The sequence below is a fragment of the Topomyia yanbarensis genome, chromosome 1 (genome assembly GCF_030247195.1).
Source record: "Topomyia yanbarensis strain Yona2022 chromosome 1, ASM3024719v1, whole genome shotgun sequence".
NCBI classification, from domain to species: Eukaryota; Metazoa; Arthropoda; class Insecta; order Diptera; family Culicidae; genus Topomyia; species Topomyia yanbarensis.
The window spans coordinates 138951501-138979391 of record NC_080670.1 but is presented as its reverse complement, the minus strand read 5'-3'; the positions used below and the strand labels follow the sequence as shown (position 1 = coordinate 138979391).

Below are 27891 nucleotides of genomic sequence, written 5' to 3'. Positions count from 1 at the left end.
TTTATATGTTGCAGATAGAGAAAATACTGTAATGTTCAGCTTTTTTCCTACACAATATTACGAAAGCTTATTAAACAATTTTTCCTAATAAGTTTGCGAAAATTATAAACTATTTGAAATTTTTTAATAGTTTTATTTTTTTATTTAACCGTGATTTTTTAATAAATAGTGACCATCGCTTCACAACGTAGTCTATTTTTCATGGCTTGCGGTGAGCACGATCTCTCGAATTGCTGAACTGAAAATTATGGAATAGAAATTAATTTTTAGTATTCTTTACAGATTTAACTCGCCGCGCAGATAGCTCTTAATTAGACCCGCAGGTGCCCTAAGACGATTTGACTAGATTTTCAGAGCACTGTGCACCCAGTGCATCAACGCAAGTGACGAAAGGTTATCGAAAAGTTTCGTGAAAATGAAAATTCCAGTAATGATGATGATTTTCCCAAACGGTTCGTTTTCGAGAGGTTTTTATTTGTTCTTTGGCATTAGGATTAGCGATAATAATTCAAATCAAGGATACTACTGGGATGTCACCTTTAGAAAAAGTCGATGTCGAAGTAAAATTTGGAACTATGCACGCATGCACTTCAGCGATAGCGTGATATCAGGAGCTGCGATATCATTTCAACGCTTTTTTATGAAAAGAGCGATACTTACAAATGTAAACATAAGGCTTTTTTCATACATGCGAATGAGGGCTTTGAAATGCAAAAAATTAACCTAAAAATTTGGATTCTACGATATTGCTTTCTTAAACTACAGCAAAAAATACAACGGGCGAAACTGTATTTTTGTTTGTTTATTTAAAGTTTCGCCCTCCACGCTCCATGCAAACAAGCAGGGCGATACTTTTTTTGCTATCAGTTTACGTTGCGTTGCGTTGCGTTGCGTTGCGTTGTGACGATGATTTTGGCGGATTGCACACTGACTTCATCATGTTTGACTGCTGATTATCTAATAAGAGTTGCTTAGGAAGTGGTAAGTAGGAATTCATACCAATCCGACCCATATTAAAACCTCAACAGCATGATAGCCATCATTGCCGGCCGCCCCCATCTCCATCGTTCACGGGGAAGGATAAGGATAAGGTAGACAGGAAGTGTTGATGCTCCACCTACTTAACGGAAGGACGACGATTCATCAGACTCTTCCATAGGTGTCGCGGAGTTGGTGGTTTGGAAGGGTATCAGGTCTAGGATTCGCTCCAAGCAAACGATGCGACCTGTAAAGCATATTTTATTAGGTAGTTGTTTAGTTAGTCTTCGAGTGCACGATCACTCGAAAAAGAGATGATCTTGTTTAGTTTTTGGTTATTTTTAAACTCTGGGCAGCCGGCTACCGAGAGTATACTATGTTCCCTAAACAAAAACAATTTGAACTCCACACAGCCGATCGTGGGAGTATTGCCTGGAAAAGCTAATCTTATCTGCGTAATGGGCCGGATCACTATTTATTGCAACAGTATTTGGACAGAACTCGCTACTTCTTCTCTACGATATATTTATTGGCTTGAAAACTACCAAGTGACAGCATATTATACTGGCAAAAATAGCGCGAGATGTTATAAATCAAGGAAAGTATTTCTTATTTTCCATATCGGATTGTTTGTGGAATACAAGTATACGAGCGATAATACCGAACACTGAAGGGAAATATAAAGGATTGTTAATCTGATGCACGGGCTTGTTAGCAATAACGGAGCTTTAAATTAGGTTCATAAAAACAGACGCGGCGAATTTTCAATACGTATTGAGCCGTGTTCATAGATACTAGTCAGATTAGTCGTATTGGGGCTAATTTCCGATCAACTATTCATTTTTACGGCAATGTTTTCTCGACTAGATCTGTTCGCACCCTCTCATTCTGCGGTCTAAGGACCAAATGTCATCAATAGACTTAGAATCGCGTGGAGGCATGAGATAGGAAACTTGTAAGAATTTTGCTATCCCACCGTTTGACTACCAGAATGGATGGGAGAACAGTAATACTAGCAAATACCGACTACCATAAGAGCGGTGCAAATTTGAACGAGTGACGTAGAGTACTGCACTGAAAAAAGGACCAGGAGTGCGATTTTACGAAGTTTTAGCTTCCGATGGCCCTACATTTTCTGACAAAGTGAAGTTCTTGAATGTTGAGATTTTTATTACTGTTTAGAAAAGCAAAAGTATCATAAAGCTAGTGTCAGGCCTTCATGAGACCTCAAGAAGTCACTTTTGGAGGTATTCGTAAATGTAGATTTGTCGGTAGACGGTTCCAAATATAATAGAAAAATACATAATTTAACACAACTACAGATCACTTGCAACATAAAAAGCTTTTTGTGAAATTCGACAGCTCCATCTTAGGCCAATTCAATAAATTTCCTGCATGAAAGTTTCCATTTTTTAAAAACGGTTTTTAAGCCAAAGCTTTGGAAGTTAAACCTTGGCGTGGAAGTGCCGGTATATTAATATATTCTGTTACTTAGTGTAGAATTAGATTTCGTCATTTACGGCTAATATACAACCGCCAGAAGAAACTTAAAACGTTGGTACACAATCAAGAAAGGCGAATCAGAAAAGGTATATGTCAGTGATTCACTAAATACAGACTGGAAAGAGGGTAATATGGAAAACCTTAAGGTCCGCCCAGATTAAGTCTTCGGTACGGAACAAAGCCTCGGCCTAGGAACTCCTAGCATGTTGTTAGTCGCCTCTTACGACATGGGAGCAGTTCCCAGAGGTTCTATTCTTGGTTGAAATAGTGCAAAAAGATTTCAGCCCGCCGGACACCACACGGCTTGATACTTTTTTTGCTATCAGTTTAGAGGCGAAACTGTTTTTTCGTATTTTTTAGGATTATCAAGCTGATACCAACTGTAAATAGTAACAATGATCGCTATTGAAAAAACCCGGACGAAATCGGTGGTGTAAAACGGTAGTTATTGTAAAAAACGTAAGGGCGATACTTCAATGCTGATAGGTGGGACCGAAAAAGTAAACAATCGCCAAAGGGGCGATACTACCATTTTGTCAATTTCAATAGCAAAAACAAATTTTAATTTAATAATTTCAAATACTTTATGAAGTTTTGGATTTCGATCACTGAATCATGCAATCTAGGATGTAAAAAACACAATAGTTCTTAAATAGGAAATAAAAACAAGTCTGGAAATATTCACTGTCGATTTTCTTTGAATGGTGTCAATGCTAGTATTACCCTTTTCTAGAAAAAGCGTTGATTTCTTAGTTCTTAGTCGCGTTGGAAATTTGAGTAAAGTATAAACCTCAAATCGATTTAAAAAAAATCGATTTTTTTTTTTGGCTCAGTACAATATATAACCTCTTTAGCAATCATACCGGCTTGAACCTTCGTTCGAACCGGTCACAAATCTTGATAGCTCCTGGTTTACCTAGAGTTTTTCAACAGCAACAGTCTTTCTCAAGGCTACCTGTATTTTCGCTCGATCAGTCTTTCTCAAGACTACCTATATTTTTCGACAATTAGTCTTTTTCAAGATTACCTACTTTTTCTACTCAATTAGTCTTTTTCAAGACTAAAACATTTTTTAAGAACAAGTCAGCCTAAAGAAATATTTAATTCTTCCAACATACCTGGGTCCTCCCAGAAAGGCCGTGTGCCAAAAATTAAAGCTAAACGGAAAAGGGTATCTTCTCCACCCGAAAATTGACTGCAGCAACTCATTCGATGTTTTATCCGAATGTGAAGCTGATGAAATTTCTAAATTTCCTCGCATTGCGCATAATGCCAATGAGAAGAAAACGCAATCACCTCCGCCTATAACAGTGATGATCTCCGACTTCAAAATCTTTCGAACTGAGCTTTCGACGTTCCTTCCGGACGTAAAAGTCTCTTTTCAGATTGGCCAAAGAGGAGAATGTCGAGTTACAGTGGAGGAATTGATTGGCCACAAACGACTACTCCAGTATCTTACGGAGAAGTTATATAAATTTTATTCATATGGTTTCAAGACAGATAGACCATTCAAGGCTGTCTTGAAAGGGCTACCTCAAGGTCAAAGTTTGGATGAAATATCCAACGAATTGAAAAATTTACTTGGCTTTTCTCCTTCACAAGTTATTCTTATGAAGAGAAAGGCTACCGGCGATGACACGCCAGTACGCTCTGGAATTATCCAGGAGCTATATTTAATTCATTTTAACCGTAATGAGGTTAATAATTTGAAAGTAATTGAAAAAGCACGTTTTATGTTCCACGTGCGAGTAAAGTGGGAACATTATAGACGACATGGGGGCAGAATTCAAAATCTGACCCAGTGTCGTAGATGCCAAGGCTTTGGGCACGGCACAAAAAATTGTCATTTGGATTCCAAATGTATGATCTGTGGTGATAAATCGCACACGAAAGATACTTGTCCGGTGAAAAAAACCACAAAAAGTTTCAAATGCGCTAATTGTAGCGAAAATCATAAATCGAATTTCTGGGGTTGTCCTGTTCGAGAAAAAATTATAAATTCTCGTTCTAGACAACAAAAACAACAAATAAAAAATGTACCTACTTCTTCTGGTACACTTCAAGAAAACACGCCCAAACGTGTTAATCCGATTCAAAATAGATTAACAATTTCTTCTACCTCCGTCACACCATACTACAATGGTGTATCATCTTATGCTTCAGTGGCAGGTAGCAATGCCAAAATAACGGCTACAACTACCACGCCCTCAATCTCGTTTGCACCCAACGCTTCCTTTAGACCAATAGATCTAGGTAGCGTAACGGAAGAAAAATTAAAATACCTACAGGAGGCTATGTTACATATGATGATTTCCATGTTAAATTCTACCTCCATGTTTGAAGCTTATCAAGCGGGTTGGGAATTTGCTAACAAAATTGTAATGAAATTAAAGTTTAACAATGACTTTAAATAATCATTTAAATTTATTAAATTGGTATGCTCGTTCATTAAAAACGCGCGAAGACGAATTTTTCAACTTCTTGAGGATACATAATGTGCATATAGCCGTTGTGACCGAAACTTTTTTAAAACCAAATATTAAATTGAAGAGTAACTCTAATTTTGTTATTCATCGATTTGATCGAATTGTTGGATGCGGCGGAGGAATCGCAATAGCGGTTAATCGCAGGATCAAACATTCCGTTACGCCGTCTCTTGACACCAAGGTGATTAAGAGTTTGGGTATCGAAGTTGAAACTGATCTTGGTATCATTTTTATTGCTGCAGCCTATTTGCCTTTTCAGTGCACTGGCGAGCAAATTAATTTCTTGAAAGGAGACTTACAAAAACTTACAAGAAATCGGTCGAAATTCTTCATAATCGGTGATTTTAACGCTAAACACCGAGCCTGGAATAATGCTCAAAGCAATTCCAACGGTAAACTACTTTTTAATGATTGCTCTGCTGGTTATTATTCAATTTTGTTCCCGAATGGTCCTACATGCTATTCGTCTGTAAGGAATCCATCAACAATTGATTTGGTTTTGACAGATCAAAGTCACCTTTGTAGCGAATTGATTACACATGCTGACTTTGATTCTGATCATCTTCCAGTAACTTTTTCACTTTCTCAAGAAGCTGTTTCCAATCCCATTAGCTCAGTGTTCAATTATCACAAAGCGAATTGGGAAAGGTACAAAACTTATATTGAGAATAATTTTAATCATGACCTTGATTTACAAAATAAAGCTGACATTGATACGGCATTACAAAATTTAAGTATATCTATAGTTGATGCTAGAAATGTATCAGTACCAACAACACAGAAAAAATTTAATACTCCTATTATTGACGACGATCTTCAACTTCTGATTCGCTTGAAGAATGTTCGAAGACGTCAATATCAACGTTCTCGTGATCCTGCTATGAAATGTATCTATCAGGATCTACAAAAAGAAATTAAGCATAGATTCACACTCTTATGAAATGAAAATTTCGCGAAAGAGGTTGAACAAATCAAGCCAAATTCTAAACCTTTCTGGAAACTTTCTAAGGTTCTTAAGAAACCTCAGAAACCAATTCCAGCTTTGAAGGAAGGTGACCGCATACTTCTTACAAACGAAGAAAAAGCTCAAAAACTTGCTCAGCAGTTTGAAAGCGTCCATAATTTTAATCTCAACGTTGTGAGTCCTATTGAAATCGAAGTCTTACAAAAATATGAAAACGTTTCAAATCAAGTATTGTCTCTAGACGATATTGTTGAAACAAACTATGATGAGATCAAATCCATCATAAAAAAGTTAAAAAATATGAAAGCTCCAGGTTATGATGGAATTTTTAACATTCTTCTTAAAACCTTCCCGAAATCACCATGAGATACTTGGTCAAAATATTCAACAAATGTTTTGAATTAGCATACTTCCCTGAAAGATGGAAAAATGCCAAGATTATTCCTATTTTGAAGCCAGATAAAAACCCAGCTATCGACCAATTAGCTTACTCTCTTCTATTAGTAAATTATTTGAAAAAATCATCCTAACTAGAATGATGTCACATATCAATGAGAATTCTATTTTTCTTGCTGAGCAGTTTGGATTTCGTATTGGACATTCAACTACTCATCAACTTGTGAGAGTAACTAACATGATAAAGGCAAATATCGCAGAGGGCTATTCCACTGGAGTTGCTCTTCTAGACATCGAAAAAGCTTTCGACAGTGTTTGGCACAAAGGTTTAATTGCCAAAATGTGGGATTTCAATTTTCCAATTAACATAATAAAAATAATTAAAAATTATCTTACTAACCGTAACCTACAGGTTTCTTATCAGAATTGTAAATCTAATAAGCTACCCGTTAAAGCAGGCGTCCCTCAAGGATCAAGCGTCACACCAATACTTTACAATATTTTTACCTCTGATCTTCCAAATCTACCTACAGGCTGTAAAAAGGCACTTTTCTGTGATGATACTAGCATCTCAGCCACTGGGAGGAGTCTTCGTACTATCTGCAGTCGACTGCAACGAAGCTTGAATATTTTCAATGATTACCTGAAAAAATGGAAAATTTCCACTAATGCGGTAAAAACACAATTGATTGTGTTTCCGCATAAGCCAAGAGCTTCTTCTCTTAAACCAAATAATAACCATAATTTAATTTAATGGTTTGAATTTAACGTGGACAGATCAAGTTAAATACTTGGGTTTGATTTACGATAAAAAAAACTCACTTTTAAGGATCACATTGAAGGAATCCAAACAAAATGCAACAAATATATAAAATGTTTATACCCTCTTATAAATAGGAATTCTAGGCTCTGCCTAAAGAACAAACTATTAATTTATAAACAAATATTTAGACCGGCAATGTTATATGCAGTGCCAATCTGGGCAAGTTGTTGTGCTACTAGGAAGAAAACGCTTCAAAGGATTCAGAATAAAATTCTGAAAATGATTTTGAAGCGTCCTCCCTGGTTTAGCACAAATGAGTTGCACAGACTTGCAAACATAGAAACATTAGAAATTAGGACGAACAGTATTATGAGCAACTTCCGACAAAAATCGTTGCAATCTTCAATTGTAACGATTAGCTCTCTTTATAGTTTATAAGTTAGTTTATAAGATTTGTTTAGCTCCTTATTCAGAAGACAAGTAGGTTTAAAACATCCTACTGAAAAAAATACTTAACTGCGAAAGCATATTATAACTTAATAATTAACTGAATCATGTAAACAATAGGGATGAAAAGTCACCACTTGTGGCTGAACACCCAATATACTAAATTAGAAAATTAGAATATTAAAAAAAAAACTGCCTGCCCCAGCAGACTGACTCATCTATGGATCTCTCCAATCTGTATTGGTAGCCGCAGGATGAAAACGAGAACCGAAAAGTGCTTTTCAAACAGACTCCTCCAGTATACTTTTTGCAGTTGCTACCCGCCATTCTTTACCGCTTAGCTAATGTGCTCCTTTCTCTTCGATGATTTCATTTTATCTGCCATTCTCTTCGCTCTCATTTCGGTGCGAACAGAACGGTATTCGCATATGCCCGTGTGCTTGAAGCGAAGAACAGAAAAAATTCGCGTGCTTTGCGATACTCTGTAGGAGTGTAGGTGTGTGAAATGGGCAGATGATTAGTTCTATGTGAACTCGTTCGATGGCGTTACTGAACTGAAAACTGAATTTTATCAAAGTGAAGAGGATCTGCTTTTTGGTCACATATTCCCGACAAAAAATTTTTGAACAGAATGCGTAAATTCCAAATAGTAAAGTGAGACAAGGTGACATGTGCTTTCAAGTCCATTAAACAAAGAGCGACAGAGGGAGAATGCGATTCGTGAATGAGGCAGGTAGATAATTCGAAGTTTTCAGTTGCATTGAAGTAAATAGTGTGAAGTGCCTAGTCTATGTTGGTGATTATGTTTTTGTCGATAGCACAAAAGCCGTGCATTCAGTTGATTGCAATGGAGTCTTTAAATTGTTGGAAACGCAAGTGGCCATTGAAAGTGTCATTGGCCATAAAAACTGCTATTGATGGATGGACATGCTTGAAACACAGAGAACAGACGTCCATCTTCAGCATTCAACTTGTGTAAAATCTCTTCGGTTTCGAAGGTAGTTGGGATATCCAAACCAGGTGCGCTACTGTCGTCATGTTTTTTTGTGGCTGAGTTCGACTGAATTGACAGTGGTTATTCCTCTACCCAGTCAAACTAGTCCGGAACCGGCTCGGATTTCCAGTATGAATTCCAGCTCAAATGCATCAACCGATAGAGTGGAATCGGTTGTTTTCTTTGAGCAAGATTCCATACTGAATCCTTTCAGGATTTCGAACCGGTTCCGGAATGGAGTTGATGGATAGTTGGGATAAGTTGATGTGGCGGCGCTAGTATTTATCGTATATTAATTCAATTGTTTACACACGTTTTTTAAATATTTTTGTTCGATCATGGATGTCTGTTCTCTGTGCTTGAAATTACAAGTCTTAATTCTCAGCGAATAAATATGTTTCTAGTCATATTAGTGATTTGTTGCTACACAGAAATATGTATGGCAAAAATGCAGTCAGAACAACTATATGTCTAATGCATAAACTCTGATTGCAATCCTCGCTAATTTACTTGTACAAAACGCAGAACTCGAAACGCGTACTAAATTATCCAACGTCTCTCTAATAATTGTGACTACTATTGAAACATCAAGTGAATTGTACTCAGTATAGTGCAAAAATGGACAACGATAAGTTAGAAGAAACATTGTACTTGCATCCCTCATCGAGAGTGGGGTTTTTGGAAGACTTTTTTCCCGGATCTAATTCATGGATATTTTTGAGGTTTGATCCGTTATTCTTCATAATAGTTCATACCAATACAATTAATATATATTTTCAATAATATCATTCCAAAAACATTGTTCCTACTTTTCACATGACATATTTGAGTATGTTTCATTCAAAATTCAATAGAGATACGAAGAGTTTAAATAACGCACGTAGAATGTCTCTACAAAATTTTTATCTTCAAACATCCATATTACCCAGTAAAGTTAAATATTTTTCCAAGATAGCCGTGAATTACCTAATTATAATGCATATAAAAGCTCTGAATAGAACTAAATGAAATTAGAGTTGAAGTAGTTTTCGATTTTTGGTCACCTGTCAACCCATAGTGCAACGTTTCGAAATGACATGCTTTCCTCATTAGGGTGTGAACATTTGAAAATAGTTTTAGTTTTCTCATAATATAAAAGTTTTGCAAATTTTCTCAAGACTACGAATATTTTTTTACCAAGTAGGAGGATGTAATATTAAACTTGTTCTCACGAGTGGCTCTCTTTTACACTAAAATGCAAAAAAACTATTTACAGGGTAACGGCAGAAAAAAAGAGTTTTGTCTGCCTCTACAATCACACGCAGAATTTTATTTATGCATTGATAGAATACTTTTCTATCTGCCTCTCGTTTCTTCTGCTGTAAATTTGATGTATTGGACTTATTCGGTCTATCCACTCATTGAATACTTACTAGAAGTAAATTCATGAAAATGCATAAAAATCACAGCAGAAGAAAAGAGACGGGAATAGAAAGTATGGTAACTATGTATATTTTTGTTTCTCAGTATACATCGCACACATGATTGGACATTAATAAATATTTCAGATTAGCAGAAGATCACACAACTTAGAAATGGATAGAGAAACAGCAAGAAGATGTGAGTCGTAACAGTTGCAACGAACACGAAGGAAGAAAGAGACATAGAGAAAGAGAGAGTGAGAGGAGGGGCGTGTGAGAAATGGCAAATGATTGTTAGTGCCGTGACCTTATATTTATACATATATTATGCGATATATTTATTTCTTCACACCCTTATTATAAATTATGCAACTAATAATTTTTGTGCCATGACCAGTATAACCCAAAACTTGCAAAAGAAGACGAATTTTCGCTAGAATTTTGGGATTCAACTACAGTTGCTACGAGTATAATTATATGAGAAATCTTTTATCTGACCAATAGGTGGATTACTTGATGATCTGTGACCTAATATACCCTCCAACATCTATCTCACGGTTGAGCGCAACGCCTAATCTAAGGGATGAATACATGTGCCATAGAAAAAATTTCACTATGAGGTCAACTCACACATTATTTTGTCTTTGTAACTTGAAAATTAACTTTTGAGGAATAGTTTATTTATAATTGAGGTAATTCACAAAACATGTTCAGAATCGTGTTTCTTGCATCACGTAGATGTGTTTCCATACCCCGATATTCAAAATCGGTTTAGTTTAGCCCCTAAAACAGCAGTAAAGTAACACTCTGAATGTAACGGTTTCATTTCTAGTAAGGGGTAAACGAAGAATAAAAATACAAAATGTTTAATATCTTCGCCGCTCGTGAACGGATTTTGACAATCTATAGCTTGTTAGAAAGGTATTTTCAGGTATCTGCTACGCCGCCATGATTTCTATGCCAACATCTAAAACGTCGCGTTAGGGTCGATCCACAATAAACAGAATCAATTTCATTCGACACAATTTTGTGATAGTCGAGTTCGTTTGATTTGCTGGTGCACCATGGTGTAAAGTTTCTGTTATTCACCGTCATGCCCAAAACAACACATTTCTTCAATTAGTTATCCAATATTTTCACTGTTTAACAAATGTCTAAAAATTGAGTCATGCCGTACGGTATCTGTCTAGTGAAAATCGAGCTTCGAGCAAAACAAGCCGAACAATTTGAACTGTCAGTGGGGCCCATAATTTGGGTGCCCGCTGAGATGTTGACTTATGTCAGTTCAATACAAATGGGATAGGGGTGCCATATACGTAGGTATTTTTATAAGCTTTCTATTTCTTCGTTGCTTGTGCGAAGTGATTACTTTGTTTGAAAGCTATTTGGTTAAAACTTGTTCTGTTATTTTAAATTGTTACTTACCATTTAAAAGCTCACTAATGGGATCCATTAGTGAGCTTTTTTATGCCCCACTCGATTCCTTTGCATCCTCCTAAGCTTTTTTCTTAGTTCATGACCAACAGTTGTTCAAAAACTGTTCATATATCGATAACTTTTTTCTGCTTTGTAACATTGCGGAATAGAAAAGGTCAAATCTTAAAAGCGGTAGCTCCGCAGTCTTGTCGCTATCTTGTTTTTTCGCAATTTTTTGCTAATTTCCTGTAATAACCACAAAACATTCTTATCTGATTTCAGCTTCTACATGATGAAACTTTATGCTGTATCCGATGGCCCACCATCACTAGCTGTTAGAATGGGTCTGAAGGCGTTGAGTCTTCCATACGAGCATATTGCTGTCGACTATGGCAAGGGTGAACACATGACGGAAGATTACGCTAAGGCAAGTTACTAAAAGGCATTGAATGACTGGTTTCAACTATACTTTTTGTTTTTGGAAAAAAATGAGTCTGATCGCGCATGGATATTAGGCCGATTCAAATAAAACTATTCCAGTAATTCAAGATTAATCGAAGTAGTTCGATAGGCCAGAAAAGCGTTTCTTTTTCATTATTAATAAGAGTAATTAATTTCAATGCAATGTTACGTAGCGTGCGATTTTTATCAAAGTAGGATTATTCTAAATTTATCTGTTGTGACTAACGACACCTTTCATTGAGCATGAGCATGATGGCCGTATAATTCGTAGTTGCTACTCCGTGATTGACCAGAATAAGCGAAATTGCACAGAGAATCAACGAATCAACGAATCCTCAATTCACACGTTTCGAAGGTTCTATCTTTTAAATGCCAATAACGGCGCCAGCCACGTCCTTACCGTAGCTGGAAAATGTCATGGTTATGACTAGTCATCTGGTGACTTGTCGCATGTTTGCTCGTGACATGTACAAATTGCGGATTCTTGCGACATGTGACACAAGCGCGTGTACTATGACACGATACATTTTCCCCGTGACATGTCATAAAATTTGCACATGTTTCAAAACAAAACTGGTTTGTCAAGCGGCTGTACATTTACTGAATTGATGACATGTATGTTCGTTTGCGAACGGTCGCGACAATAAAAAACAGGTTTGCTTGTTACGTGACATGTCGACAAAGAACCGGTATTAAAAATGGGTAAAATATTAAATACCGTACTTTGGCGGATAATTGGAAATATAGAAAATAAGATAATTGTATTTCTTTCACCATTTCACAAATAAATATTGTTTGTTGTTGCGGTTTACAGGTGTTGAAAAGCAATTGTTTTAGACATTTTAAACGCACACTGGGAAGTAAATGCATCAAAATCGAAAAAAATTTAACTTTTCACAGATAAACATTGGTTGTTATTGCGAGTTAAGAGGTGTTGAAAATCAATAGTTTTATACATTTTAAACGCACATTGGGAAGTAAATGCGTCAAGATCGAAAAATTTTCATCTTTTCACAAATAAATATCGTTTGTTATTGCGAGTTACGAGGAGCTGAAAATCAATAGTTTTAGACATTTTAAACGCACATTGGGAAGTAAATGCGTCAAAATCGAAATTTTTTCAACTTCTCACAGATAAATATTGTTTCTTCTTGCGAGTTACGAGGAGTTGAAAATCAATAGTTTTGACATTTTAAACGCACATTGGGAAGTAAATGCGTCAAAATCGAAAATTTTTCAATTTTTCACACATAAACATTGTTTGCTATTGGGAGTTACGAGGAGTTGAAAATCAATAGTTTTAGACATTTTAAAAACACACTGGTAAGTGAATGCGTCAAAATCGAAAAAATTTCAACTTCTCACAGATAAACATTGTTTGTTATTGCGAGTTAAGAGGTGTTGAAATCAATAGTCTTAGGCATTTTAAACGCACAATGGGAAGTAAATGTGTCAAAATCGAAAATTTTTCAACTTTTCACACATAAACATTGTTTGTTATTCGGTGTTACGAGGAGTTGAAAATCAATAGTTTTAGACATTTTAAACGCACGTAGTAAATGCACCAAATTGATTTTTTTAAAACTTTTCAGAGTTAAGAGGTGTTGAAAATCAATAGTTTTAGCATTTTAAACGCACATTGGGAAGTAAATGCGTCAAAATCGAATTTTTTTCAAATTTTCGCAGATAAATATTGTTTATTATTGCGAGTTACGAGGTGTTGAAAAACAATAGCTTTAGACATTTTAAATAGAGGTTTGCGAAGCGCCGCCGCCTTCAGGTGCAGCGCGGCGGCGCTGGGCACACTGCTAATTTTAAATTTCCATTTTGGCGACATTACTTCCCATTGTGCATTTCAAATGTTCAAAACTTTTGATTTTCAAGTCCTAATAACTCGGAAAAACAAGCAACATTCATCTGTGAAAAATTGTGAATTTTGCGATTTTGACGCATTTACTTCCCCATGTACGTTTAAAATGTTCAAAACTAGTGATTTTCATAACCTAGTATAGTAGGATTCCGTTTTTGGCAACAATTTTATTTTTTTCATTTGCCGAAACCGGAACCGTGCCAAAAATTGAACCTTATTTTTACAGTTTGGATTTTCAATTTACGACTTCAAAAATGTTTCAAGGATTTTTAATCTTGTGTGAAATAGAATTAGCTGAAAGGAAAAAATAAGAAAATTCAATATTATTCATATGTTTATCAAATTCAGTCTTCGCACAGTGATCACCGTCCATACAAAAGTCGGTCAAAGCCTCAAAAGGGATCCGAATTTGATGAAAACTTCACGTTGGGGTAATTTTACGTCGCTGAATTCATGTTTGGTGTTAATTTCTTATTTCTTTTTACCAGAAAATTTTGACACCTAGGGAGGTATGCAAATTCAACATTAACGAATATAAAGTTCACTATATCTGAAAATTCATTTTCAAAAAACTTGGTTTAGTGAATTTTCAGCAGAATACACTGTTTTTCAAGTGTTGATAATGCCAAGAGACATTTATAAATTATATTGCGAACCCTGGGTAATCAAAAACTAGCATGCGTCTCCTTCAGACATATCATGAAAAATCACCTTTTTTCATACGTCGGGGCAGAAAGTACAGCCACTTGAACATTATAATTTTAATTTAATGCACGATTTATTATTTGTTCTGAGTGAGAAAAGACCCTTTAGCGACCAAATCGAATGGTAAATATAAGTCCAGCGAATAACGTTACTAATGAAATCAGTTTGACTAGAGACGTGCGCCGATGCATTTTTAATCGGCGGCGGCGTCACGCCATTGGACCCTATCGGCGGCGGCGCGCCGGCGTGTGTCGGCGTGACGAATATTGACGCCCATGTAACTAAAAAAAATTCTTGACAGTACAATTCCTTTCCCAAATTTTCGGTTTATATTGTAACAGACTTCACAGCACATACAAGCAAACGTTACAGCTTAAAGAAAATCTAAAAAATCATCACCCACGATGTACTAGCGACATCTGTTGAACACATTGCACAAAATGTAATTCTCGCAACCATATCAATTTTTTTTTCAACTGAAGCTCCAATAGTGCCCACCCTGCTTGCCAAATGCAAGATAATAAATGAAAGGTGGAACTATTTTTACAGTTGTAAAATTTGAAGAACGAAATAGAAAAATTGTCGATGTCGCATACTACGACTTCGCATGAAATAATGATTACCATGGACAAATTGAAAGAATGCAGAGTAACGACTGTCTTTCAATGACCCATAATAATTATTTATTGTTCTATATTTGGGAAATTAAGCAACGGTAAAACAGTTTTTGTTTTGTTTGAGGAAATTAATTGTTGTTGTCGTTTCATTGTTTTATGTTTCTATTTAGTCATCTTTACTGTAAGCCCGGGGACAATTGACAGCTCCCATATATTGAATTCATAAGCAAATTTTGGGGTGATTTGGTGAAATCATGGCGGCTCGAATGGAGCAAAATTTGAAAAAGGCGCATCCCATTTATTATTTTCCATATCTGTGGAAAATGATCAATTTAAGCATTTCTACCATTTCTTTTTGCTTCTAGAATTCTGATGTACTTGCATTGGCCAAAATGTTTTTCATTTACATTTACATACATTCATTCGAGATAAAAAGCACCAATGATTTAACGATTTCAAACTTCACACAACAAGAAAACCAAAACATGTTTAGGAAGGAAGAGAGCCGGTTGTTAAAAACAACGACTTCCAGCTAAATATATAATAAGATTTATGTAACTTTGCTGACGGTTTTTAGTTAGGGATAAATTTATTCTCCAATAATAGTTTTCTTTATTCACATTTTGGAATAAGCTTTTTCTAAATGTTGTTCTAGCCGCATTGACGGCGTTCATAACACACGTAACGAAACACTCTTTTCTCTTGAAATTTTCTCGTTTCGATGTTCGTGGTACTCATACAGAGAAGGCATACTAGCGCCACCATCAAATCGGTGGTGCATATATGAAACAAGCACTATCTGTCAAGTTGTCCCTGGGTTGTTTGCCGTCGCTCTTTTAGAATCCCGCAGATATCAGGTACCCTAACACGAGGCGTTATTATTGGCATTACTGCGCAGAAATGTCACTTTTAATGATCGTGTAAGGACACCTTTCAAGGTAGACACATTATTTCATTTTCCAGGCTGGTGTTTACTTTTACTTCTTGTAAGTACAAAATCGCCACGATGATAAGGAATACGATTCCCTGGCACTACATTTTCTTACAACGTACGATCTGCTTCTATCTTGAGTGCAAAGTATGCTCGATGTGCTGGAATCATACAGATCTACACCCTGACGAAACCTAAATATACAGTTACTATCAATCATAATCATTCCATGACTTAGCTCTTGTTAGGTTGAAACTGATCACTAAACAAGTTGAAAATGGTCTGAGCGTATCTCTAGTTTTCGTAGCACCTGCACCCCGCCAATACATTGCATACATTCGATACACCGAATCAATTAAATTACTAACATCCTGTTATGTGTTTACTCACCGATCGGCATCGTGTTGTAACTTAAGAAATGGTTGTGAACAACTCCCAGCTTGGACACTTCGACAAGAATGAATTTCACATTTCCGGCCCATATTGTTTGTTTTGGTTTGCATGAGATCAAAAAGACCGTAACGTTTTCGCGTGGGTGCGGAAACTAAATAACGCATTTAGCTCTGTGTCAAAATCTCTTCACTAACGCCATCGATTTGTAATTGAAATCGTCCGTTTTTTTCTACGAGTGATGAAAATTCATCTCGTGTTACGTCTTATTTGTCTGTGATACCGGGCTGGTACAACAGACTTTTCTACGGCTCATGTACGTACACGCCACATGACACAAATACTACATCACAAGCTGGTGGAAAATAATAAACAAAGACGGCAAAAGTAAATGGGATTGTTTTCAACCAGTAAGCTTCATTAGTGTTTGTGAGACCGGTCGCAAAGAACTCAACTGACACTGAAAATCTTTCTTGAGTGAGGCTAGATCACACGATGAATAATTTATGAGACTAGAAATCTTACCCTCTGCATCGCCACATATGTACACCAGCGTCGCGAAAAGTCAAGATCACTTTGCTCAACTATTCTTCGAGAATTTTTTTTGAAAATAAGTCACGATTCAATCAATTATAAATAAACCTCGTATTGAAAATAATTTTTGTGTTTTCACAAAACTAGTTCACGCAAAAAAAGATAACATTATACTCAAATGATTAGTAGGTGGTTGTGTCTGAATATGTTTAATATTTTTATGATTCTAATTCATAACTCGATGAAACATTGATTTGTATTAACTTTATTGACTAAAACAGTCAAGAATAGCACGACGTGCAACGATTTTCGTAAATTCTCGTCGCGTTATCGTGATATTTTAGTCTTGAGCTTACCGTTGGATTTTTTACACAGAGTCACGTGTCTTATAGTTTTCTAAATTATTTCACGGACATGAATTGTGGCTAGGTAATGTATTTTGCTCAGCGCAGTTTCATTTAAATCCAAACATTTCTCTGAATTTTAACAAAGGAATAACAGGGTTACAGGTCCTAGTAATGTCTTTGTATCTAATGCTCGTGCCTATGAGACTGTATGCTAGCAGTTGTACACAATAGCTCACATAGAAATGAATAATAGTCTGAGTTCCTTGTAATTGTTTACGTAAGTATAATAAGATTATGTGGAAAATTAATTACTTCATGAATTACATCATGAACAGTTTCACGAGCTCGACTGGTGAATCGTGTGTAGCATATTAGGAATTAAGAATCGGTTAAAAAATCAATGAACAACCACTGCGTTCCAGTGAAATTGATTACGTGCAAAGATTAGGATCAGGCACATAATCGTAAATTTCAGCCACATATATCTTGAAAGTGGAAGTTTTTTTTTTTAATTTGTGAACCATTTCACGCACACGAATGGTGAATTGAAACTTATACGCTCACAATCATAAACAGTTGACGAAGGATCTTTGAATTATATAACGAGTGTCGTGTAATGGTTTTCGAGAAAAGATCAAGATTATTTTAATTTTGTAATCCAATTGACGACCCCTAATACCAAATAATGATCAAGATGTGATAAATCATGAATCAGTTAACGTCGTATATTCGGTCCATAGACAATGTTCCTAGATTTTTGGATAAAATCATGAGTCAACAATTTTAGAGTTCGCGAATTTTCGGCGCGGGAAAAATGCATCGGCGGCGCGCCGCCGTTCTACCGTCCGGCGTCGGCGTGCGTTAAAAATTACCGGCGGCGGCGGCGTGGCGCGGCGGCGCACAGGTCTAAGTTCGACCCTAATCGGAATCTTAACTAATACGATATATTCATTTGAATAACATAGGTTGGAACACAGTTTTTTTTTCAGAATTGATCATCTATTTCACCTTTGAAGTTCTGTAAAATATCTATCTTTTGTCCTCAAGACATAATATTTTGAAAATACTATTCAACTAGTTTACAAACAGAGGAAAATGTTAAATCAGGAAAAATTCAAAATAAAATTTTGAGGTTTTGTAAGGCTAGGCGACATTGTGCGTCGTCCAGTAGAATTCTCACAACCTCCGCGCACTTCTCGAGTACAATGCCCCTCATTACGAAGGTGTAACATATCATTTAATTCGAATCGCTTTTCTTCGGCCCACTGGACGTCAAAACTCAAACAATTCACTGCATGGTAGTGTTGATTTCGCTCCTGGGGCTGTGATCTCTTCTTTCTGAAAATTTAAGATAATATAAGCAACCCGATTTTTCAAGAGCCACCCTATCTCAAATCTTTTTATAAAAAATCATAACAATTTAACCTTTATAGATAGCCTTGTTTATTCAGCAAACTTGCTTTAATTTATTTGTGTTATATTGTAGGACATTGCGCAGGTAAACTTCACACATCTAAATAGCCGATACTTTTTCTATTCTAACCATTTGAAAAAATCGCCAAAAAAACTAACAAATTTGCCAAAGACATCATAAACTATTTGGGAGCTATCAGTTTTGTATTCCTAAATACGGGCTTTCGATATGTACTGCAAATTTAGTCCAAAGTTTTGTAGTGACGTCGTATTATTGCGTGTAGCGCATTCCTCTGCACTTGACTATAAAAATTGATTCCGTCTAACACTAGTTACACTGCTACCAGTTATATTATACATAAACAATTCATTTCTATACTTATTGTAATCATTAAATACGACATATATAGTGCAAAATATAGTTAACCTTTAAATGCATAACGTTTTTACATTTCTTATAAAAGAAATGTATAGAATTCGCTCAAACTTTCAAGATTTTTTCCGATGCTCGGAGGGTCGAGTCTTATATACCAATCGACTCAGCTCGACGATTTGGGACAATGTCTGTGTGTGTGTGTCTGTGTCTGTGTGTGTGTGTGTCTGTGTGTGTATGTAACGGACGAATTCTCATTCGTGTTTCTCAGCAATGGGTGAACCGATCTTATCCAAACCAATTTTAAATGAAAGAACTAAAAAACAGTATGAACGCTATTAATTTGTTTTTGATTCTGATGTTTAGTTTCCAAGATATGAATGTTTGAATGCGTAAAAATGGCGTTTTTTGCAGTTTTTTGTAAATTATCTGCCGAAATTGACAATATAGATTAACAATTTATATGTTTTTAGACAGCTTTAACGAATACCTTTCGAACAAGCTATAGATTGTTGAAATCGGACTATTATCAAAAGAGATATTTAACATTAAATGCGGACGAAAGATTTTTATCATTTCCCATTGCCAGAAATATGACCAAAAACATATTTATTATTAACGCCAAAACGGCTTATTTTAGGTCAATAGTATCTTCGGAGAATTTAATGGAGGTAATATGCCCTTTCTTTTGGTATTGTGCTTTTGCTGATTTGCTTGATCCCCTATGAGTGAGATATTTTCACAAATTTTCTTGAAAGTGATTATATCGAAATGATGTCTTCAGCAAATTTGTAGCTCTTACTTTTGCGAATAACTTTACTAAAGACTTTAAATATCTATATTGAATACTTTAAAAGTTATGGCTTGTTGTTTGTTGATTACTCTTTGTCGCCTATTTATTGTTCAATATAGTAATAATCCATTGAAATAAGCTAAACATTATTTCGATAAAACGAATTTTGTATTTCATTTTACTATCTACAACCGCTAGAAATAATCACCGAACACTTCAAGTTGTCTGGAAATTCGTCAATCTAATCCCGACCCGGAGAGCCGTGTGTCATATACCAATCGACTGAGTTCGTCGAGATCGGAAAATGTCTGTGTGTATGTATGTGTGTGTATGTGTGTATGTGGAAAAAAATGTGACCTCTGTTTCTCAGAGATCGCTGAACCGATTTGCACAAAGTTAGTCTCAAATGAAAGGTACAACCTTCCCATCGTCTGCTATTGATTTTTTTTTATTGATTGGACCTCCGGTTCCGGAGTTACGAGTTGAAGAGTGCAATCACACAGCAAATTCCCATATAAACTGAAATGAAAAATTTTCAAAATCAAATTTGTATTTTTGATTCCAAATGACTTTAAAATGCATGAAACATTGAGATGTTTGACAAAAATTGACTTCTTTGGACTTTGGTACATTTTTGCCTTTCTCATATAGAAAGGTTATGTAATCACTCTAAAAATCGTCAATCATACCGGCCCAGAGGGAGTATGCAGTGAGGGGTTGCTACTTTAAAATTAAAACTAGTTTAAAATTTCTTAATAAGTTGAAAATTTTCGGCAGGACCTGGACCTCCTGGATCTTTCTCCATGATCCGCCGCTGGTTTCAAGCGATGTTTCAGTATCACATAGTATCTCAAGATCATGGCTGTCGATCGATTGTATGTATGTGCAAATCGTACTGAACATGTAATATTCATTTCCACCATTGTATTGAACATAACCAGCCATGGAATCGTAGTTTGGACAAATGAGAAAAGCACAATTGCACCACTAGGTGGACTAAAACAGGTTTTTATTTTGGGAATGCGTCGAGTTGAGACGAAAACGTAATATGATTAATAACGAGGATAACACTTTCCGAATGTAGAGAGAAATTTACGAAAAATGACGATTTCCATTCGACTCTAGCAGTTCCTGATCGATTTTGATGAGCATTTAATTTTTGTTGTATGACCAATTATATGTATAGGTCAAATGTTCAAAAACAGTAATTTAAGGTCAAGATAACATCGTTTTGAAATCGCCAATTTCGGAGGTTTAGTATCTTCGATGACTTTTACAAACGTTAAACAGCGCATCATTTGATAAAATAATTTTGACGGTATATCGTCCAAGAAGTATTTATGGTGAATTTTCTCAGGTTAATATACATGACTACAATAAAGTCTCAAAAAATTCGCTAAAGACACGAACCTTGTTACTATTTTCTGGAAAATAATTCTGCATAATTTTAAAACTTTAAGAATTATGGTTTCGGAATTATGCCGTTTGGAAAGTATGATCGATTTTCACCAAACCCCCACCAAACCGAATTTCTGGCTACGCCGCTGACTTCAAGTAAGTAGAAACAAAGTCGTTCTACACTCGTTCACAAGAAACTTCTTCGAATGCTGAATATCTATTATAATACATTGAAACCCCGATTTTATCAGCCAAATATGAACATATGTTTGATGGGCTCTAGCAGACGAACAAGACTGAATTCTAGTAAATCCTTTCTTGAGCATGTTTTCCTTATCATGAAGATGAAAATATGCTAAAATAAAAAGTTCGTCGTAATCAGAAAGAATATTTTAACAGCTTCAGTTTATTATAAAGAAAAAAAATATTGCCCGATTTAGTCAATGTCCCCATTTTGTCAGCCTAAAATACACCACGAGATTGATAGAAATGGGTCATTTTTTTTCGCTCGAACCGTCAACGAGTGCGGACGCCTCTTCCAGCGCTCCGCAAGTAATTTATTAATTAGTATTTTTTTACCTACGTTAACAAACATTGCGCGCGTGCCTCGTAAGTTACAGTGCTATTGAACTTCAAGTAATAGTAAAATAATGCAGTGCGGTGTAAAAACTTGCAACATAAACCACGACCGCTTCCTCTGGAAGTGTGAATTTTGCAGCAGATCGTACCATGCTGCCTGTGTAGGTGTGCAGCGTAATCAGGAAAATTTTATCCGGGCATTTATGGTGCCTGTGTGTGCGGACTGCCAGCACATTATTAGGACAGAGGTCGACACACGCAAAATGATCTATCTGCAAGATCAGCTGCTAAAAATGATGAAGTCGCATACGGACACACAACATCGAACCACAGCTGACCTAAAGAGCCACAGTCTTGAATTGTTCGGTAGCATCGAACAATTACTTAACGACGTAAAGCAGTCAATGCAAGTCGTCCATAAAAAAAACGAAAACATATGCAGTAAACTAGGTCAGCATTTTCATTCTTGTGACAATTTGTTGCAAAATTCGATCGACACCATCAGCAAATCGACCAAAACAATATCGGACAATATGAATCATAAAATTGACGAACGGCTATCACACCTCGAGAACGAACTGATTTCCACTAAATGTTCTGAGCCGTACCCTCTCGTCAATTCCGACCTATTGGAGGAATTGAAGGAAGAAGTGAAAGCTATTTCCATTGCAATCTCCAACATGACAATACCAGAAAATGGCATGAATCAATCAAAATCCCTGGATGAAGAATTAGCGGAAAAATCACACGCAACAGTAATCCAACAGAAAATAGATCATACGTCTCCAGGCTGGCGATTTTTGGGCGATAAATGGCAATGGAAGCAGGATTGGACAAAATTCGACGCCAAACAATGCATTCGACGACTTCAGGAGAAAGCTGCTGATAAGGCAAGGCGCAACCGAAAACGTAAGCAGTCAAGTCAACGTGACAACGATCGCGCTAACAATAATCATCATAACGACAGTGGTAAGACGTCAGACAAATTACTACTTGCCACGGCGATAAAACAATTTTCCGTTCCTCCCACAACCACCGAACATCCGATTGCAGGTCTTGCAATACCAGCAGAAAAACCAAATTTCATAAACTTTAAAAAAGGCGACCCCATCAACCCGTACCGTTCAGCTAACGAAAACATTCAACCCAAACAAATGAAAGTGACACCTACCAGCGGCGAAAATAGTTTAAACACATTAGCAACCACATCTCAACATTCGAACACAGACAGCCAATTTGAACTGGACCCCTTGCACCCTCCAATCGTACGCCTCACGTCACAATCAACGAATGGCGACGGTCGCTTTTTAAAGGCCAGACTTCGCGAACCAAAAATAATGAACATTGTACGCCTATACCTGGCATATATGAAGGACGCATAAATTTGGAACGTCGAATTTTCGGAAGTAACGACGCTCTCTATAGAGGAAGAAAATATAACTGTAAGTAATTTAAATATTCCAAAAACTTCTTCGCATCCACAACAGAATTCGACTGAAATTTTGGTCTATTGCCAAAATTTTAATCGAATGAAAAGCCCAGCCAAAATGTAAGAAATCCAACAAAAACTAATTTCATCTTCTTTTAATATAATTCTTGGAACAGAAAGTAGCTGGGATGAAAGCGTAAGAAGCGAAGAAATTTTTGGAAATCAATTTAATGTATTTCGGTATGACCGTAATTTGTCTCTTTGTAATAAAAAGTCTGGAGGAGGAGTCATTATAGCCATAAACGCAGACTTTCCTTCAGAAGAAATAGAGACCATTAAACATATAGAATTTGAACATATATGGACAAAAGCAGTAATATCAGGAGAAGTGCACATATTCTCCTCTGTGTACTTTCCACCTGAAAATGCTCACAAAAAATCATTTGAACTATTTTTTCAAACTGTAGAATCTATCATGCCAAACATGGAACCTAAAACTGCATATTTATAGCGACTTTAATCAACGTAACACCAACTTCATCGTAGACATTGAAAACGAATCTATCTTACTCCCTGTCGTAGGCGAAAATGAAACACTTCAATACTTCTTTGACAAAATATCTGAATTTGGCCTGCACCAAATCAACCATGTAAAAAATAAACAAAATTCATATTTAGACCTCTTATTCACGAACTGCACTGAAGACTTCTGTGTTAATGCATCTTTAACTCCATTATGGAAAAATGAAGTATTTCACACAGCAATCGAGTATTCAATTTTTTTTCGTCAAAACTCTTCCCCGAACGACTTGGAGTATGAGGATATGCCGGAATACCATAAAACTGACTTCGAAGAAGTCAAACGTAGACTATGTAGAATAAATTGGCAAACGAACGAAGCAGTGACTAAATTCTATTTAATTGTAACTAATTTAATCTCTGGAACAGTACCAGTAAAAAGAAGCAGAAGAACTCATGGCGGCCAGCAGCCTGTATGGTTCAACCAACATCTGAAAAATTTAAAAAATAGAAAGCAAAAGGCACATAAAATTTACAAGAAAGAATATAGCATTACAAATCGGCAGACCGCGACCGCGACTACTTTTCATTTATACCTGAATTTTCAAATGACATTGCCGTCCACGAACTATCTGAACACGAAATTACCACTGCACTAAAAAACTTGGACGCATCAAAAGGACCTGGACCGGACGGAAGAGCACCAATATTTTAAAAAAATCTAGCAGAAGAATTCACTCTACCACTACTACATATGTTCAACATGTCACTGAAAAATGGAACATTCCCAGAAATACGGAAATCATCCTTTTTAGTGCCAATTTTTAAATCAGGCGCTAAATCGGACATCCGAAACCATCGTGGGATTGCCATTATATCATGCATTCCAAAATTATTCGAAAAACTAGTAAATGACAAAATATTTCAGCAAATCAAAAATCAAATAACAAGCATGCAGCATGGCTTTTATAAAGGCCGCTCAACAACATCAAACCTTTTAGAATTTGTAACATTTACTGTAAATGCAATGGACAATGGCAACCATGTGGAAACACTCTACACAGACTTTAGTAAAGCATTCGACCGTATTGACATACCTTTATTACTCTTCAAACTGCAAAAATATGGCATAGAAAATAAACTATTGAAATGGCTCGAATCATATTTAACGAAAGGTCAACAAACAGTTCGCTTTCAGAATATACTCTCGGAACGAATTTCTGTCACCTCTGGCGTACCCCAGGGTTCCCACTTAGGCCCTCTTCTTTTTATTTTGTAAGTTAATGACATTACCTTTATACTCAAACATCTTAAAGTGCTTATATATGCAGATGACATGAAACTTTTCATGGAAATAAGAAATGTCAAAGACACTGAAATATTCCAAAACGAAATAAATATATTCCACATGTGGTGTAGCAAAAGTCTACTCCAACTTAATGTAAAGAAATGCAACTCAATAACCTTCAGCAGAAAAATTTCAAATGTTCCCATAGACATACACTTAGGCAACCAACTTGTAGAAAAATGCAAAATTGTACGAGATTTAGGCGTAATCTTAGACTCCAAGCTCACATTTGTTGAACATTATAATACAATAATAAATAAAGCAAATAGTATGCTGGGCTTTATTAAACGTTTCACCTACAATTTTGAAGACCCTTACACAATAAAATCATTATACAATACATATGTCAGGCCAATTTTGGAATATTGCAGCATAGTATGGAACCCATACACTGTCCTGTACGAAGAACGCATCGAATCAGTCCAAAAACAATTTATTTTATACGCACTTCGTTAACTAAACTGGACGACATTTCCTCTTCCATCGTATAAAGCACGTTGCATGCTCATTAATATACAAACACTCAAAGAACGCCGCGAATTTGCCATGCTTTACTTTATCAACGACATTATTTCTCAACGTGTACAATCCGCATCATTACTTTCGCAAATAAAATTTTATGTACCTAGCCGACAACTAATAACTCGTAATTTATTCCAAGAACAATCTTTTAGGACAAACTATGCTAAAAATAGCCCCATCAATAGAATGATGCGTCATTATAATGAAAATTGTGTAATAATTGACCTTTCCATGTCTAGAAAACAAATCAAATCTGAACTAAACCGTAGAAATAATGTATAGTATATAAGTAAATATTGTAAAACCATTCTATGTAGTCTACATATGCTTGACGAAAATAAAATAAAATAAAAAAATATTGTATGTATTATTCACTGTGTTTCACATTAATAGGAACATTTCATTTTTGGGGATTTTTTTTATTGCATCGAACTACAACATTTTTTGGGTAGCTTTCAAGTGGTTATTTTATAGACTTCTTCCAAAATTTGGCGAACCTATTCCAATTCGTATACCAATTAATTGGTATACTTAAGGGTTTATGTGTTGCAGATAGAGAAAATACTGAAATTATAAACTATTTGAAATTTTTTAATAGTTTATTTTTTTATTTCACCGTGATTTTTTAATAAATAGTGACCATCGCTTTACGACGTAGTCTATTTTTCATGGCTTGCGGTGAGCACGATCTCTCGAATTGCTGAACTGAAAATTATGGAATAGAAATTAATTTTTAGTATTCTTTACAGATTTAACTCGCCGCGCAGATAGCTCTGAATTAGGCCCGCTGGTGCCCTAAGACGATTTCGCTAAATTTTCAGAGCACTGTGCACCCAGTGCATTAACGCAAGTGACGGAAGGTTGTCGAAAAAATTCGTGAAAATGAAAATTCCAGTAATGATGATGACTTTCCCAAACGGTTCGTTTTCGAGAGGTTTTTTATTTGTTCTTTGGCATTAGGATTAGCGATAATAATTCAAATCAAGGATACTACTGGGAAGCCACCTTTAGAAAAAGTCGAAGTCGAAATAAAATTTGGAACTATGCACGCATGCACTTCAGAGATAGCGTGATATCAGGAGCTGCGATTTCATTTCAACGCTTTTTTGTGAAAAGGGCGATACTTACAAATGTAAACATAAGGCTTTTTTCATACATGCGAATGAGGGCTTTGAAACGCAACAAATTAACCTAAAAATTTGGATTCTACGATATTGCTTTCTTAAACTACAGCAAAAAAAGTTTCGCCCTCCACGCTCCATGCAAACAAACAGGGCGATACTTTTTTGCTAGCAGTTTAGAGGCACAACTGTTATTTTCGTATTTTTTAGGATTATCAAGCTGATACCAGCTGTAAATAGTAACAATGATCGCTATTGAAAAAACACGGACGAAATCGGTGGTGCAGAACGGTAGTTATTGTAAAAAAACGTAAGGGCGATACTTCAATGCTGATAGGTGGGACTGAAAAAGTAAACAATCACCAAAGGGGCGATACTATCATTTTGTCAATTTCAATAGCAAAAACAAATTTTAATTTAATCATTTCAAATACTTTTTGAAGTTTTGGGTTTCGATCACTGAATCATGCAATCTAGGATGTAAAAAACACAATAGTTCTTAAATAGGAAATGAAACCAAGCCTGGAAATATTCACTGTTGATTTTCTTTGAATGGTATCACTGCTAGTATCGCCCTTTTCAAGAAAAATCGTTGATTTCTTAGTTCTCAGTCGCGTTGGAAATTTGAGTAAAGTATCCCGAGCAGAGTCTGATAACAAATTGAGAACTAAACTTGATTTTATGATGTAGTAAGGAATGATTGCTCAGGTTGTTATCATTTTGGTCGTTTTAACGGTTAAAAGATCAAAATCGAAAGCAGAAAAATAGCACTATGACATCAAACAGAAAACTATTTATGCTATCAGTGAAAGCAAATTGAAAACTCATTGAGATGGTGAAATATTTCATTGATAACACATTAAGAAATCAATTTGATGTTTGTCAAATAAATAGAAACAAACATTTTTTTCTAAAAATGTAAGCACATCAAAATGAGATCAAAATATGATGTCATATCCGAAAAAGTTTGAACTGATATCAAAACAAGACTTCAATTTGATACTTGATATCAAAATATGTTGTCTATTTGCTGTAATTTTGATGTTGGACTTTGCTCGGGATAAACTTCAAATCGATTAAAAAAAAATCGATTTTTTTGGCTCAGTACAATATATAACCCCTTTAGGAAAATTCAGTTTTTCCACCACAATTTAGATATTTTCTTAACAGAGCATTGGTAATAATTCGTTTGT

At 35.8% G+C, this 27891-nt stretch overlaps 1 protein-coding gene across 4 annotated transcripts in view; it reads left to right on the top strand.

Annotated features, from left to right (window-relative positions):
- Positions 1-27891, top strand: part of LOC131693498 (glutathione S-transferase 1-1) — a 132664-nt gene that overhangs the window by 90401 nt on the left and 14372 nt on the right. For 3 of the 4 annotated variants that reach the window (XM_058981480.1, XM_058981402.1, XM_058981551.1), the window contains exon 2: positions 11630-11774. The exons of the other annotated variant lie outside the window; for it this stretch is intronic. In XM_058981480.1, coding sequence (XP_058837463.1) covers positions 11637-11774 — 138 coding nt within the window. In that variant the 5' untranslated portion in view covers positions 11630-11636. The remainder of the gene's footprint in view (positions 1-11629; positions 11775-27891) is intronic. 4 annotated transcript variants of the gene reach the window in all.